Source organism: Schistocerca piceifrons, chromosome 2, assembly GCF_021461385.2.
Source record: "Schistocerca piceifrons isolate TAMUIC-IGC-003096 chromosome 2, iqSchPice1.1, whole genome shotgun sequence".
NCBI lineage: Eukaryota > Metazoa > Arthropoda > Insecta > Orthoptera > Acrididae > Schistocerca > Schistocerca piceifrons.
Window position 1 is genome coordinate 85667312 of NC_060139.1, and position 16859 is coordinate 85684170.

At 43.9% G+C, this 16859-nt stretch overlaps 1 protein-coding gene across 1 annotated transcript in view; it reads left to right on the plus strand.

The window, feature by feature from the left end:
• LOC124775166 (secretin receptor-like) overlaps nt 1-16859 on the plus strand; it is a 191198-nt gene that overhangs the window by 85832 nt on the left and 88507 nt on the right. Inside the window, exon 5 of the mRNA XM_047250006.1 lies at nt 2645-2739. Within this exon, the coding sequence (XP_047105962.1) occupies nt 2645-2739 (95 nt within the window). The remainder of the gene's footprint in view (nt 1-2644; nt 2740-16859) is intronic.

Sequence of the window (16859 nt, forward strand, 5' to 3'; positions counted from 1 at the left end):
TAGCGACACATACACACTACATCTACATATAAGCAAGTGTCGGTTGTTCCTGGTTCTGAGTAAGAAAGAAATCAGGTCCTGCTGAGCTGAAGGAATTAAAAGCACACATAAACATGGGATGCCATAGACAGCAGACATGCCAGACACGGTCTTGCACCTAGAACAATATACCAAGTGATCAAAAGTATCCGGACACCCGGCTGAAAATGACATACAAGTTTATGGCGCCCTCCGTCGGTAATGCTGGAATTCAATATGGTGTTAGCCCACCCATAGCCTTGATGGCAGCTTCCACTCCAGGCATATGTTCAGTCTCGTGCTGGAAGGTTTCTTGGAGAATGGCAGCTCATTCTACACGCATTGCTGCACTGAGGAGAGGTATCGATGTCGGTCGATGAGGCCTGGCACGAAGTCGGTGTTCCAAAACATCCCAACGGTGTCCTATAGATTTCAGGTCAGGACTCTGTGCAGGTCATTTCATTACAGGGATGTTATTGTTGTGTAACCACGCCACCACAGGCCTTGCTTTATGAACAGATGCATCGTAGTGCCGAAAGATGTAATCGCCATTCCAGAATTGCTCTTCAACAGTGGCAAGCAAGAAGGTGCTTAAAACATCGATGTAGGCCTGTACTGCGATAGTGTCACGCAAAACATGAAGGGGTGCGTGCCCCCTCCATGAAACACACGACCACACCATACCCCACCGCCTCCGAATTTTACTGCTGTCACTATACAGGCCGTCAGATGACATTCACCGCCGGCCGCGGTGGTCTAGCGGTTAAGGCGCTCAGTCCGGAACAGCGCGACTGCTACGGTCGCAGGTTCGAATCCTGCTTCGGGCATGGATGTGTGTGACGTCCTTAGGTTAGTTAGGTTTAAGTAATTCTAAGTTCTAGGGGACTGATGACCACAGAAGTTAAGTCCCATAGTGCTCAGAGCCATTTGAACCATTTTTTTGACATTCACCGGGCATTCGCCATACCCACACCCTGCCATTGGGTAGCGGCATTGTGTACCGTGATTCGTCACTCCACACAAGGTTTTTCCACTGTTCAATCGTCCAATGTTTACGCTCCTTTCACCAAGCGAGGCGTCGTTTGGGATTTACCGGCGTGATGTGTGGCTTACAGGTTACGACCCTCTTCAATTGTCGGCGGTCTCTGTCAGTCAACGGACGAGGGCGGCTTGTACGCTTTTGTGCTGTACGTGTCCCTTCACGATTCCACTTCACTATCAGATTTGTAACAGTGGTCCTAGGGATGTTTAGGAGTGTGTAAATCTCGCCTACAGACGTATGACTCAAGTGACTCCCAATCATCTGACCACATTAGAAGTCCGTGAAATCTACTGAATGCCCCATTGCGCTCTATCACGATGTCTAATGACTACTGAGATTGCTGATATGGAGTACCTGGCAGTCGGTGGCAGCACAATGCACCCAATATGCAAAACGTCTGTTTCTGGGGTGTTCGGATGCTTTTGACCACATTATATGTTACTGTACATAGAGGTATTCATATTTGTGTAATAAAACTGAATAAATTTCGGTGAATTCATAGGGTAATGATGTGACAGGAGACTTCAGGATGTCAGTGAATGGTTTTGTTAATTTTACCAGGTGTGCATCATACTCTTGTACCAAATAAAACATCTCTTGGCATCCGAAGTGTGGTAGCCAAAAATTTTTGACAATGGCTTTATGACCCAATTCTTCGTAGCAATGACGTAGTGTTAACACTGAGCTATCAATGAAACCGGTATCAAGCCGTGACTAATGGGATAACAGAGAGTGTATGGGAGTGCGCGCACACGTGTGTGTGTGTGTGTGTGTGTGTGTGTGTGTGTGGCTGGTTCAAATGGCTCTGAGCACTATGGGACTTAACTTCTAAGGTCATTAGTCCCCTAGAACTTACAACTACTTAAACCTAACTAAGCTAAGGACATCACACACATCCATACATCCATGCCCAAGGCAGGATTCGAACCTGCGACCGTAGCGGTCGCGCGGTTCCAGACTGTAGCGCCTAGAACCGCTCAGCCACTCCGGCCGGCTTCTGTGTGTGTGTGTGTGTGTGTGTGTGTGTGTGTGTGTGTGTGTGTGTCTGTGTGCGCAGTGCATCGAGGTATACTGTGTGTTTATGTGTAGTTTTGTTAAAATTATCGTACTGCATGCTAAACCAGTACATTAAAAAACATTAAAAAAAGAAAACTTTTTCATTTACTGTGATTTGTCTGACATGTGATAAATTATCTGCCGGCCGTGGTGGCCAAGCGGTTAAAGGCGCTACAGTCTGGAACCGCGCGGCCGCTACGGTCGCAGGTTCGAATCCTGCCTCGGGCATGGATGTGTGTGATGTCCTTAGGTTAGTTAGGTTTAAGTAGTTCTAAGTTCTAGGGGACTGATGACCTTAGAAGTTAAGTCCCATAGTGTTCAGAGCCATTTGAACCATTTTCTTTTTTTTTTTTTTTTGATAAATTATCTATGGAAGGCTAAACAACTAACTAACAAAATAAAAGGCTTAGCAAAATAAATAGCACTTTCTACTTTTGCAGAAGTGTCCTACGCGGTGTGATAATGGAGCTGATGACCTGTCTCAGATAGCCTGATGAACCGTTCTGTGTGTTGTGTTGTGTGTTGCAGCGCTGGCTACCCGTGGTGAAGGCGGCCTCTCAGGTGGGGTATGCCGTCTCGCTGGTTGGGCTGCTCTTTGCCGTGGGGGCGCTGTCCGCCACCAGGTGAGCCAGGGGGAGTGAGGGCAGGGGTCTGGCGTGGCGGGCGTACTCCAACTGGCGGAAGGATTCTGTTGTTCACCCGTGAACACTTCAAAACGCTCTAAACGCCGTAACCGGTCATGGACAAAGTTTTGTGCAACTGGGCTGAAATCCAGTAACAACATTTTATCATTAAAAACAAAAATATGTGTATTATTTCGCGGAGAGAAAGTTTTACAGCTTCTTGGAGTTTTTGAAAAATCATACTTTGCAGCATTCGTATTGTTACCTTAGTAAATAACCAGTTTCAGTCACAGACGGAATATACTCAGGTGTCTAAATGCCATTGGGTTTGGTAAACCGACTTACGGCAGAGAGAGCGGTGTGGTGACCACATGCCTCTCCAGTGATGGCTGTGGTCTGAAGATTACACGGGGGGCGATCGGTACAGTTGGGCCTTCAACGACGGTTATGGCGGAGTTTTAGGTTTCTACACTACTGGCCATTAAAATTGCTACACAACGAAGATGACGTGCTACAGACGCGAAATTTAAGCGACAGGAAGAAGATGCTGTGATGTGCAAATGATTAGCTTTTCAGAGCATTCACACAAGGTTGGCGCCGGTGGCGACACCTACAACGTGCTGACATGAGGAAAGGTTCCAACCGATTTCTCATACACAAACAGCAGTTAACCGGCGCTGCCTGGTGAAACGTTGTTGTGATGCCTCGTGTAAGGAGAAGAAATGCGTACCATCACGTTTCCGACTTTGATAAAGGTCGGATTGTAGCCTATCGCGATTGCGGTTTATCGTATCGCGACACTGCTGCTCGCGTTGGTCGAGATCCAATGACTGTTAGCATAATTTGGAACCGGTGGTTTCAGGAGGGTAATACGCGACGCCGTGCTGGATCCCAACGGCCTCGTATCACTAGCAGTCGAGATGACAGGCACCTTATCCGCATGGCTGTAACGGATCGTCCAGCCGCGTCTAGATCCCTGAGTCAACAGTTGGGGACGTTTGCAAGACAACAACCATCTGCACGAACAGTTCGACGACGTTTGCAGCAGCATGGCCTATCTGCTTGGAGGCGATGGCTGCGGTTACCCTTGACGATGAATCACAGACAGGATCGCCTGCGATGGTGTACTCAGCGACGAACCAGGGTGCACGAATGGCAAAACGTCGTTTTTTCGGATGAATCCAGGATCTGTTTACAGCATCATGATGGTCGCATCCGTGTTTGGCGACATCGCGGTGAACGCACATTGCAAGCGTGTATTCGTCATCGTCATACTGGCGTATTACCCGCCGTGCCATTGGTTACACGTCTCGGTCATCTCTTGTTCGCATTCAGGGAACTTTGAACGGTGGACGTTACGTTTCAGATGTTTCACGACCCGTGGCTCTACCCTTCATTCGATCCCTGCGAAACCCTACATTTCAGCAGGTTAATGCACGACCGCATGTTGCAGGTCCTGTACGGGCCTTTTTGGATACAGAAAATGTTCGACTGCTGCCCTGGCCAGCATATTCTCCAGATCTCTCACCAATTGAAAACGTCTGGTCAATGGTGGCCGGGCAACTGGCTCACTACAATACGCCAGTCACTACTCTTGAACTGTGGTATCGTGTTGAAGCTGCATGGGCAGCTGTACCAGTTCACGCCATCCAAGCTCTGTTTGACTCAATGCCCAGGCGTATCAACGCCGTTATTACGGCCAGAGGTGGTTGTTCTGGATACTGATTTCTCAGGACCTATGCATCCGAATTGCTTGAAAATATATTTGTCCAACGAATACCTGATTATCATCTGTATTTCTTCTTGGTGAAGCAATTTTAATGGCCAGTAATGTATCTGTATACCATGAGAAAGACGGAAACGAGGCAGAGTTAGTAATTAAAAAATCCTAGAATACCTACAGCACACGGAGGTATTGCAGTGAAGAAAGTGGCAAGACCGATGTACCATGTGATATTCAGTCTAAAATAAATCGTTCAGGAAGACTCAACATACCATATTCTCAAATCATTACATGACAAAAATTACTTCTTGAATAGCTACTATAAATGTGTAGCATATCTAGTTTTCTTTAAAGCAAAGTAAATGTTATCACAGAGTCTTCATAGCAATAACAATTAGTGTACATTTAAATCAAACAGGTATCCAAACATTCATAGTGTATATCCAAGAGGTTGTGATTTTTGTAATGTTATACGCTGGTGAAGAAAAAAATGCTTCAGTTGACGAAAGAAGGAAATACAAAAATGTTCAGAAAATGTCATCAATATCCCGCAATACTAGTCACAGAAATGAAATAAATAGGATGTGCAAGGACAAAAGGCGAAATGGCAGCGGGCAGAATGTGAAGAAATAGAACAATAAATGATTGTTGGAAAGACTGTCTCAGCATTTGCAAAAATCAAAATCGCCTTCGTTCAAATTAAAAGAAAGGCGGTAACATTAAGAGTGCAACGGGAACTCCACAGTTAAATGCAGAAGACCGGACCGATAGGTGGAAAGAGTACATCTAAGGCCTCTACGAGAAAGAGGAATTATCTCATGTCGTGGTACGAGAAGAAAAAGGAGTCGATTTTGAAGAGATGGGGAATCCAGTATTAGAATCAGAATTTAAGAGAAGTTTCGAGGACGTAAGATCAAATAATGCAGAAGGGGTAGATAACATACCATCAGCATTTCAAAAATCACAGGGGGAAATGGCAACAAAACGACTATTCACATTGGTATGTAGAACGTATTTCACTGGCTATATACTGTCAGACTTTCGGAGAAACACCATCCAGACAATTCCAAAGACTGTAAGAGCGAACAAGTGCGAGAATTTTCGCAAAAACAGCTTAAGGGCTCAAGCATCCACGTTGCTGACAAGAATATTCCACAGAAGAACGGAAAAGAGAATTCGGGATTTGTTAGATGACGACTAGTTTGGTTTTAGGAAAGATAAGGCACCAGATAGGCAATTCTGACGTTGCGTTTGATGATAAAAGCAGGAGTGAAGACAAATCTAGTCACATTCATAGGATTTGTCTACATGGAAAAGTTTTCGACAGTGTAAAATTTTCACAATATGTTCGAAATACTGACGAAAAAACACGGATAAGAATAGGAAAAGGTGGGTAACATAGAATATGTACAAGAAGCAAGAGAGAACAATAAGAGTGAGAAAACAGGAACGAAGTGTTCTGATTGAAAAAATTGTAAGACATAGATGTAATCTTTCACTCTTAATGTTTCATCTGTACATGAAGAAACGATGGCGGAAGTTAAAGAAAGGTTCAAAATTGGGGTTAATATTCAAGGTGAAAGTATATCAATGATAAGCTTCGCTGATAACATTGCACATGGTCTTTTGTCAACTGAAGCATTTTTTTTTTTTTTTTTGTTACACATGGTTTCACTCCCCCCCATGAACCATGGACCTTGCCGTTGGTGGGGAGGCTTGCGTGCCTCAGCGATACAGATAGCCGTACCGTAGGTGCAACCACAACGGAGGGGTATCTGTTGAGAGGCCAGACAAACGTGTGGTTCCTGAAGGGGGGCAGCAGCCTTTTCAGTAGTTGCAAGGGCAACAGTCTAGATGATTGACTGATCTGGCCTTGTAACAATAAGCAAAACGGCCTTGCTGTGCTGGTACTGCGAACGGCTGAAAGCAAGGGGAAACTACAGCCGTAATTTTTCCCGAGGGCATGCAGCTTTACTGTATGATTACATGGTGATGGCGTCCTCTTGGGTAAAATATTCCGGAGGTAAAATAGTCCCCCATTCGGATCTCCGGGCGGGGACTACTCAAGAGGATGTCGTTATCAGGAGATAGAAAACTGGCGTTCTACGGATCGGAGCGTGGAATGTCAGATCCCTTAATCGGGCAGGTAGGTTAGAAAATGTAAAAAGGGAAATGGATAGGTTAAAGTTAGATATAGTGGGAATTAGTGAAGTTCGGTGGCAAGAGGAACAAGACTTTTGGTCAGGTGACTACAGGGTTATAAACACAAAATCAAATAGGGGTAATGCAGGAGTAGGTTTAATAATGAATAGGAAAATAGGAATGCGGGTAAGCTACTACAAACAGCATAGTGAACGCATTATTGTGGCCAAGATAGATACGAAGCCCACACCTACTACAGAAGTACAAGTTTATATGCCAACTAGCTCTGCAGATGACGAAGAAATTGAAGAAATGTATGATGAAATAAAAGAAATTATTCAGATTGTGAAGGGAGACGAAAATTTAATAGTCACGGGTGGCTGGAATTCGAGTGTAGGAAAAGGGAGAGAAGGAAACATAGTAGGTGAATATGGATTGGGGGACAGAAATGAAAGAGGAAGCCGCCTTGTAGAATTTTGCACAGAGCACAACATAATCATAACTAACACTTGGTTTAAGAATCATGAAAGAAGGTTGTATACATGGAAGAATCCTGGAGATACTAAAAGGTATCAGATAGATTATATAATGGTAAGACAGAGATTTAGGAACCAGGTTTTAAATTGTAAGACATTTCCAGGGGCAGATGTGGACTCTGACCACAATCTATTGGTTATGACCTGTAGATTAAAACTGAAGAAACTGCAAAAAGGTGGGAATTTAAGGAGATGGGACCTGGATAAACTAAAAGAACCAGAGGTTGTACAGAGATTCAGGGAGAGCATAAGGGAGCAATTGACAGGAATGGGGGAAATAAATACAGTAGAAGAAGAATGGGTAGCTTTGAGGGATGAAGTAGTGAAGGCAGCAGAGGATCAAGTAGGTAAAAAGATGAGGGCTAGTAGAAATCCTTGGGTAACAGAAGAAATACTGAATTTAATTGATGAAAGGAGAAAATATAAAAATGCAGTAAGTGAAACAGGCAAAAAGGAATACAAACGTCTCAAAAATGAGATCGACAGGAAGTGCAAAATGGCTAAGCAGGGATGGCTAGAGGACAAATGTAAGGATGTAGAGGCCTATCTCACTAGGGGTAAGATAGATACCGCCTACAGGAAAATTAAAGAGACCTTTGGAGATAAGAGAACGACTTGTATGAATATCAAGAGCTCAGATGGAAACCCAGTTCTAAGCAAAGAAGGGAAGGCAGAAAGATGGAAGGAGTATATAGAGGGTTTATACAAGGGCGATGTACTTGAGGACAATATTATGGAAATGGAAGAGGATGTAGATGAAGATGAAATGGGAGATATGATACTGCGTGAAGAGTTTGACAGAGCACTGAAAGACCTGAGTCGAAACAAGGCCCTGGGAGTAGACAATATTCCATTGGAGCTACTGACGGCCGTGGGAGAGCCAGTCCTGACAAAACTCTACCATCTGGTGAGCAAGATGTATGAAACAGGCGAAATACCCTCAGACTTCAAGAAGAATATAATAATTCCAATCCCAAAGAAAGCAGGTGTTGACAGATGTGAAAATTACCGAACTATCAGCTTAATAAGTTACAGCTGCAAAATACTAACACGAATTCTTTACAGACGAATGGAAAAACTAGTAGAAGCCAACCTCGGGGAAGATCAGTTTGGATTCCGTAGAAACACTGGAACACGTGAGGCAATACTGACCTTACGACTTATCTTAGAAGAAAGATTGAGGAAAGGCAAACCTACGTTCCTAGCATTTGTAGACTTAGAGAAAGCTTTTGACAATGTTGACTGGAATACTCTCTTTCAAATTCTAAAGGTGGCAGGGGTAAAATACAGGGAGCGAAAGGCTATTTACAATTTGTACAGAAACCAGATGGCAGTTATAAGAGTCGAGGGACATGAAAGGGAAGCAGTGGTTGGGAAGGGAGTAAGACAGGGTTGTAGCCTCTCCCCGATGTTGTTCAATCTGTATATTGAGCAAGCAGTAAAGGAAACAAAAGAAAAATTAGGAGTAGGTATCAAAATTCATGGAGAAGAAATAAAAACTTTGAGGTTCGCCGATGACATTGTAATTCTGTCAGAGACTGCAAAGGACTTGGAAGAGCAGTTGAATGGAATGGACAGTGTCTTGAAAGGAGAATATAAGATGAACATCAACAAAAGCAAAACAAGGATAATGGAATGTAGTCTAATTAAGTCGGCTGATACTGAGGGAATTAGATTAGGAAATGAGGCACTTAAAGTAGTAAAGGAGTTTTGCTATTTGGGGAGTAAAATAACTGATGACGGTCGAAGTAGAGAGGATATAAAATGTAGGCTGGCAATGACAAGGAAAGCGTTTATGAAGAAGAGAAATTTGTTAACATCCAGTATTGATTTAAGTGTCAGGAAGTCATTTCTGAAAGTATTCGTATGGAGTGTAGCCATGTATGGAAGTGAAACATGGACGATAAATAGTTTGGACAAGAAGAGAATAGAAGCTTTTGAAATGTGGTGCTACAGAAGAATGCTGAAAATTAGATGGGTAGATCACATAACTAATGAGGAAGTATTGAATGGGATTGGGGAGAAGAGAAGTTTGTGGCACAACTTGACCAGAAGAAGGGATCGGTTGGTAGGACATGTTCTGAGGCATCAATGGATCACCAATTTAGTATTGGAGGGCAGCGTGGAGGGTAAAAATCGTAGAGGGAGACCAAGAGATGAATACACTAAGCAGATTCAGAAGGATGTAGGTTGCAGTAGGTACTGGGAGATGAAAAAGGTTGCACAGGATAGAGTAGCATGGAGAGCTGCATCAAACCAGTCTCAGGACTGAAGACCACAACAACAACATGGTTTCACTTCAGTCACCTTCGATGTACCTGTGTTTTTCTCTCCAACTTCTGTGATTATCCTTTTTAGAGATGTCCATGTCCTTACGTAACTTAAAATTACACAGTCGCTTCCGGTTTAATTTGCTCAATCCCTGTCTTCAGTGTTAGTAAGCATGATGGAAATAGATTGTACGAATAATTTAATTCCGATTTAAGACCATTTTAATAAAATGGGATCTTACAAAATAAAGTGTATTTACACGTAATGGAATCAAGACACAATGTAAACAATATTGCGAATCGATCTATGTTAATGCACTGCTCAGAGTAATTTCGATTGAATCAGTGTTATTAGAAAAGTGAGTACCATTTGCAACCTATGTCCTCAATTATTTTCTGGATGCATTCCAATCTCTGTCTTTCTCTACAGTTTTTGCCCGCTACAGCTCCCTCTAGTAGCATGTGAGTTATTCCCTGATGTCTTAACAGATGTCCTGCCATCCTGTCCCTTCTCCTTATCACTGTTTTCCATATTCTCCTTTTCTCTCCGTTTCTGCACAGAACCTCCTCATTCCTTACCTTTATCAGTCCACCTAATTTTTAACATTCACCTGTAGCACCGCATCTCAAATGCTTCGATTCTCTTCTGTTCCTGTTTTCCCACAGTCTATGTTTCACTTCCATACTGCGTTGTGCTTCAATTTCTTCCTCACATTAAGTGGACTTCTCATTGCCAGGAATTCCCTTCTTACCAGTGCTAGTCTGGTTTTGATATCCACCCCCCCCCCCCCCCCTCGCTGCTCCGTCCGTCATTGGTTGTTTTGCTGTACAGATGGTAGAATTCTTTAACTTCATCTACTTCGTGACCATCAGTGCTGATATTAAATCTCTAGCTGTTCTCATTTCTGCTACTTCTCATTACATTCGTCTTTCAGCGATTTACTCTTATTCCATATTTTGTACTCAATAGAGCGTTCATTCCATTCAGCCGATCACGTAATTCTTCTTCAGTTTCAGATGGTGATGTTCAAATGTATGTGAAATCTTATGGGACTTAACTGCTAAGGTCATCAGTCCCTAAGCTTACATACTACTTAATCTAAATTATCCTAAGGACAAACACACACACCACTGCCCGACGGAGGACTCGAGCATCCGCCGGGACCAGCCACACATCCATGACTGCAGCGCCTGAGACCGCTCGGCTACTCCCGCGTGGCTCTTCGCTTTCACTCAGGATAGCTATGTCATCATCGAATCGTATCATTGATATAATTTTACCTTGAATTTCAATCCCGCTCTGAATCTTTCATATATTTCCATCATTGCTTCTTCTATGTACAGACTGAACAGATGGGCGAAAGACTATATCCCTGTCTCTACCCTTTTTATCCGAGCACTTCGTCCTTGGTCGACATTCATTCTTATTAATCCCTCTTGGCTATTGTACATATAGTATATTACCCGCTCCTTCCTATAGCTTACCCCTACTTTTCTCTTAATGTCGAACGTCTTGTACCATTTTACACTGTCAACGGTTTTCCAAGGTGGACAAATCTTGTGAACATGTCTTGATTTTTCTTTTTGTTTCCATTATCAACAGTAACGTCAGAATTTCGTCTCTGGTGCCTTTACCTTTCCTAAAGCCAAACTGATCGTCATCTAACACATCCACAATTTTCTTTTCCATTCTTGTCAGTAGCTTCGATGCATGAGCTGTTAAGCCGATTGTGCGATAATTCCCGCACTTGTCAGCTCTTGCCCTCTTCGGAATTCTGTTGTTGATGTTTTTCGGAAAGTCAGATGGTATGTCACCAGACTCATACATTCCAAACACCAACGTGAAAAGTCGTTTTGTTGCCACGTCCCTCAATGATTTTAGAAATTCTAATGGAATGTTATCTACTCCTTCCGTCTTGTCTTATTTGATTTTAAGTCCTCCAAATCTCTTTTTAAATTCTGATTCTAATACTGGATCCCCTATCTCTTCTAAATAGTCTGCTGTTTCTTCCTCTATCACACCAGACAAATCGTTCCCCACACAGAGGCCTTCAATGTACTCTTTCCCCCTACCAGTTGTTTCTTATATGCTAAGACAGTCTTTCCGACAACCACTTCTTTTTCGATTTCATCAGATTTTTCATGCAGCCATTTTGTCTTAACTTCTCGCACTTGCTATTTATTTCCTTCCTCTGCGGCTTGTATTTTTGTATTCCCAAGTTTCCCGGAACATTTTTGTACTTTCTCCTTCTGTCGATCAACTGCAGTAGTTTTTCTATTACCCATTGTTTCTTCGTAGTTATCTTCTTCGTACCTATGTTTTAATTTCCAGTTTCTGTGATTGCTCATTTTAGAGATGTCCATTCCTCTTCAACTGTACTGCGTACTCAGCTATTCCTCATTGCTGTATCTATAGCCTTAGAGAACTTCAAGTGTATCTCGTCATTCCTTAGTATTTCCGTATCCCACTTCTGTAGGTACTGATTCTTTCTGACTAATGTCTTAAACTTCAGCCCATTCTTTATCACTACTATATTATGATCTGAGTCTACATCTGCTCCTGGGTATGTCTTACAATCCATTATCTGATTTCGGAATCTCTGTCTGACTATGATGCAACCTAGCCGAAATTTTATCGTGTCATCTGGGCTTCTCCACGTATACCTCCTCCTCTTGTGATTCTTGATCAGAGTTTTCGCTATTACTTGCTGAAATTTATTACAGAAATCAATTAGTCTTTCTCCTCACTCATTCTTTGTCTCAAGCCCATATTCTCCTGTGACCTTTACTTCTACTCCTCCTACTACTACTGCATTCCAGTTCCCCATGACTATTAGGTTTTCAGTTCCCTCTATATATTGTATTACCCTCTCAACATCCTCATAAACTTCCTCTATCTACTCATCTTCAGCTTGCGACGTAGGCATGTATACCTGAACTGCAGTTGTCGCCGTTTGTTTGCTGTCGATTCTGATAAGAACAACCCTATCACTGAACTTTTCACGGTAACAAACTATCTGCCCTACTTTTCTATTCATAACGAATCCTACTCCCGTTATAAACTTTTCTGTTGCTCTTGATATCACCCTATACTCATCTGACCGGAAAGCCTTGTCTTTTTTCCATGTCACTTCACTGACCCTACTATACCTAAATTGAGCCTTTGGATTTCAACTTCCCTGCCACATTGAATTCTCTGACATTCTACGCTACGGCTTTCGTTAGTTATTCAATCCTTTTCTCATGGTCACATCCACATTGGCAGTCCCCTTCCGGGTATTCGAATGGCGAGCTATGCTGGAATCTTTTGACTATGTAGGAATTATCATGTATCGCTTATACCGCCTTATTAGTCAGAAGTAGACTGCTCGCATAGCACAACACGCAGTGTGTAGCTTGTGAGAGCAGGAGGTGAGGCAGATCCTGAGTGAATTAGGCTGGCCTATTACCGACCGTGAGCTGGTACACGGGGCTGCCAAAGTGTAATTTTTAGACGGGTTTCCGCGTTCGTTTATGCAAATGCTCTGCTGATCCCCATATTCTTCGTCAGAGCATACGATACACAAACTGTTGAACTACAATAACATACAAAAAATGTACAACAGTCTACAGAGAAATGGCGCACACGATTTCCCTCCCTTAGGTTACCTTGACGACTGTGGTATTATGAAGGGCTTCCTGCCACATAGGTAAAATATGAAATAAAATTTGTAAAACCCTGAAGAAACGGGTCAGTACTAGGTGGGATGAAGTCTAGGGAAAAGAAGAATTAGACTGAAGTAACTTATCACGTTAGTAGATTCGTTACCACTGCTGTAGAATATTATCTGTGGCATATCGCTTGTTTTTATTACGAAATCAAACGTTAATATTTCTTGTACTATTCAGTAAGCACCCTGGTGTTCTTATTCATCTTCGAGTAAGTCAGATTCATGTCCAAGTGTCGCTAGTACACTCCTGGAAATGGAAAAAAGAACACATTGACACCGGTGTGTCAGACCCACCATACTTGCTCCGGACACTGCGAGAGGGCTGTACAAGCAATGATCACACGCACTGCACAGCGGGCACACCAGGAACCGCGGTGTTGGCCGTCGAATGGCGCTAGGTGCGCAGCATTTGTGCATCGCCGCCGTCAGTGTCAGCCAGTTTGCCGTGGCATACGGAGCTCCATCGCAGTCTTTAACACTGGTAGCATGCCGCGACAGCGTGGACGTGAACCGTATGTGCAGTTGACGGACTTTGAGCGAGGGCGTATAGTGGGCATGCGGGAGGCCGGGTGGACGTACCGCCGAATTGCTCAACACGTGGGGCGTGAGGTCTCCACAGTACATCGATGTTGTCGCCAGTGGTCGGCGGAAGGTGCACGTGCCCGTCGACCTGGGACCGGACCGCAGCGACGCACGGATGCACGCCAAGACCGTAGGATCCTACGCAGTGCCGTAGGGGACCGCACCGCCACTTCCCAGCAAATTAGGGACACTGTTGCTCCTGGGGTATCGGCGAGGACCATTCGCAACCGTCTCCATGAAGCTGGGCTACGGTCCCGCACACCGTTAGGCCGTCTTCCGCTCACGCCCCAACATCGTGCAGCCCGCCTCCAGTGGTGTCGCGACAGGCGTGAATGGAGGCACGAATGGAGATGTGTCGTCTTCAGCGATGAGAGTCGCTTCTGCCTTGGTGCCAATGATGGTCGTATGCGTGTTTGGCGCCGTGCAGGTGAGCGCCACAATCAGGACTGCATACGACCGAGGCACACAGGGCCAACACCCGGCATCATGGTGTGGGGAGCGATCTCCTACACTGGCCGTACACCACTGGTGATCGTCGAGGGGACACTGAATAGTGCACGGTACATCCAAACCGTCATCGAACCCATCGTTCTACCATTCCTAGACCGGCAAGGGAACTTGCTGTTCCAACAGGACAATGCACGTCCGCATGTATCCCGTGCCACCCAACGTGCTCTAGAAGGTGTAAGTCAACTACCCTGGCCAGCAAAATCTCCGGATCTGTCCCCCATTGAGCATGTTTGGGACTGGATGAAGCGTCGTCTCACGCGGTCTGCACGTCCAGCACGAACGCTTGTCCAACTGAGGCGCCAGGTGGAAATGGCATGGCAAGCCGTTCCACAGGACTACATCCAGCATCTCTACGATCGTCTCCATGGGAGAACAGCAGCCTGCATTCCTGCGAAAGGTGGATATACACTGTACTAGTGCCGACATTGTTCATGCTCTGTTGCCTGTGACTATGTGCCTGTGGTTCTGTCAGTGTGATCATGTGATGTATCTGACCCCATGAATGTGTCAATAAAGTTTCCCCTTCCTGGGTCAATGAATTCACGGTGTTCTTATTTCAATTTCCAGGAGTGTATTTCCCCACCTCATAAATGATTTTCAATCACATCCAGGTAGAGCTTGTTTCGTTCGTTTTATCCAGTTTTATTACGACAGCTGTATTTAATTCAGACACATACGTCGTAGTATGTTGAGCTGCTGTACTATAATAATTCCAATTCGGAAACACATACGGAAAATAATCGTGCCAAAATATTACGAGAATTCCGTAAATAAAATTATAATGATAGTAATACTGATGAGGTTAATAGCAGTATAGCAGTATAAAGGGAAATTTCGGAATTTACGACTGGAATAAGGTGTTGCTAGTAAAACACCTCTGCATTTAGATATAATCAAGAATATCACATGCAATAACTTTCTAGTACCAAATGATTCGAAACATTGCTGGTTTAATACAATGCTACTCGAAAAGTTAGTGAATAATACGTATGCAGAAATGAAAAGTAATCATTCACCAATCGTGTGAGAACATACACTGAAGAGCCAAAGAAACGAGGGGTTGAGATCTCTTCTGAACACCGAGAGATGGCATCTCAGATATACTGAATAATGTTCAGGTCTGGGGAGTTTGGTGGATAGCGGAATGCTTAAACTCAAAAGAGTGTTCCTGGAGCCACCCTGTAGCAACTCTGGACGAGTGGGGCGTCGCATTGTCCTGCTAGAATTGCCAAAGTCCGTCGGAATGTACAATGTACACGAATGGATGCAGATGATCAGACAGGATCCTTACGTACGTGTCACCTGTCAGACCCGTATCTAGACGTATCAGGGGTCCCATATACTCCAAATGCACAGGCCCCACACCATTACAGAGCCTCCACCAGCATTAACAGTCGCCTGCTGACATGCAAGGTCCATGGATTCATGATGTTGTCTCCATACCCTTACACGACCATCCGCTCGTCACAAACTCAAACGAGACTCTTCCGGCCAGGCAATGTTTCCAGTCTTCAACAGTCCATTGTCAGTGCTGACGGCCCAGGCGAGGCGAAGACCTTTGTGTCATGCAGTCATCAAGGGTACACGAGTGGGCCTTCGGCTCCGAAAGCCCGTATCCATGCTGTTCCGTTGAATGGTTCTTGATGGCCAAGCAATGAAATCTGCAGCAATCTGCGGAAGGATTGCACTTCTGTCACGTTGAATGATTCTCTTCTGTCGTCGTTGGACCTTTTTCCGGATTCCTGATATTTAGGATACACTCGTGAAATGGTCGTACGGGGAAATCCACGCTTCATTGCTACCTCGGCGATGCTGTGTCCCATTGCACGTACACCAAGTATAGCAGCTCGTTCAAACTGACTTAAATCATGATACCCAGCCATTGTAGTAGTCTAACAACTGCGCCAGACAGTTGTCTTATATAGGCGTTGGAGACGGCAGCGTCGTATTCTGGCTTTTTACGTATCTCTTCATTTCAATGCGAATGCCTGTACCAGTTTCTTCGGTGCTTCATTGTATATTCCACATACTATCGAAGGATATACTGAGGGTAATGGGTATAAGTGCCGATATTTTTATATGTGGTGCCTTTATATACATCAGTGAGTTGGTTTTTTTTTTCTCTCCGTCAAAGAGTCATCCGACAAACACATCACAACTGTGCGAACTGATGGTTTCTGCTCTGTCGTAACTGCTCCACTAAAAGTGAGTGAGTCGTGCATAGATTGCTCATTGTCGACGAATGGCAAGGTTCTGGGTCGACGGCTAGTATAGACTAACAATTATATGGTGATGTCTTCAAACTTTAACATCTGACCTGCTGTCCAGAGGAAGAGGAGCAATAGTGACTTGCTCTTGCTCTTGCCACATACTGTTGGAGATACTACCCAGCCCAAAAATATAATTTAATGTTGCTCTGTACCCTGTCGTCAGTCACCAATACAAATATCTTCACTTATACCCATTACATAGTGTGTTTGTAACACTAATTCAACAGAATTTATCAAAAGAATTTTGAATAAACAATAATGAATAGGCCACTACTGTCAGTAAGGATGTACGTAATAAAATGAAAATGCAGAAGCAAGATTTGAAACAAATATATTTTCTTTTGAATGTATTGGTAGAATAGAGACTGCAGTTAAGC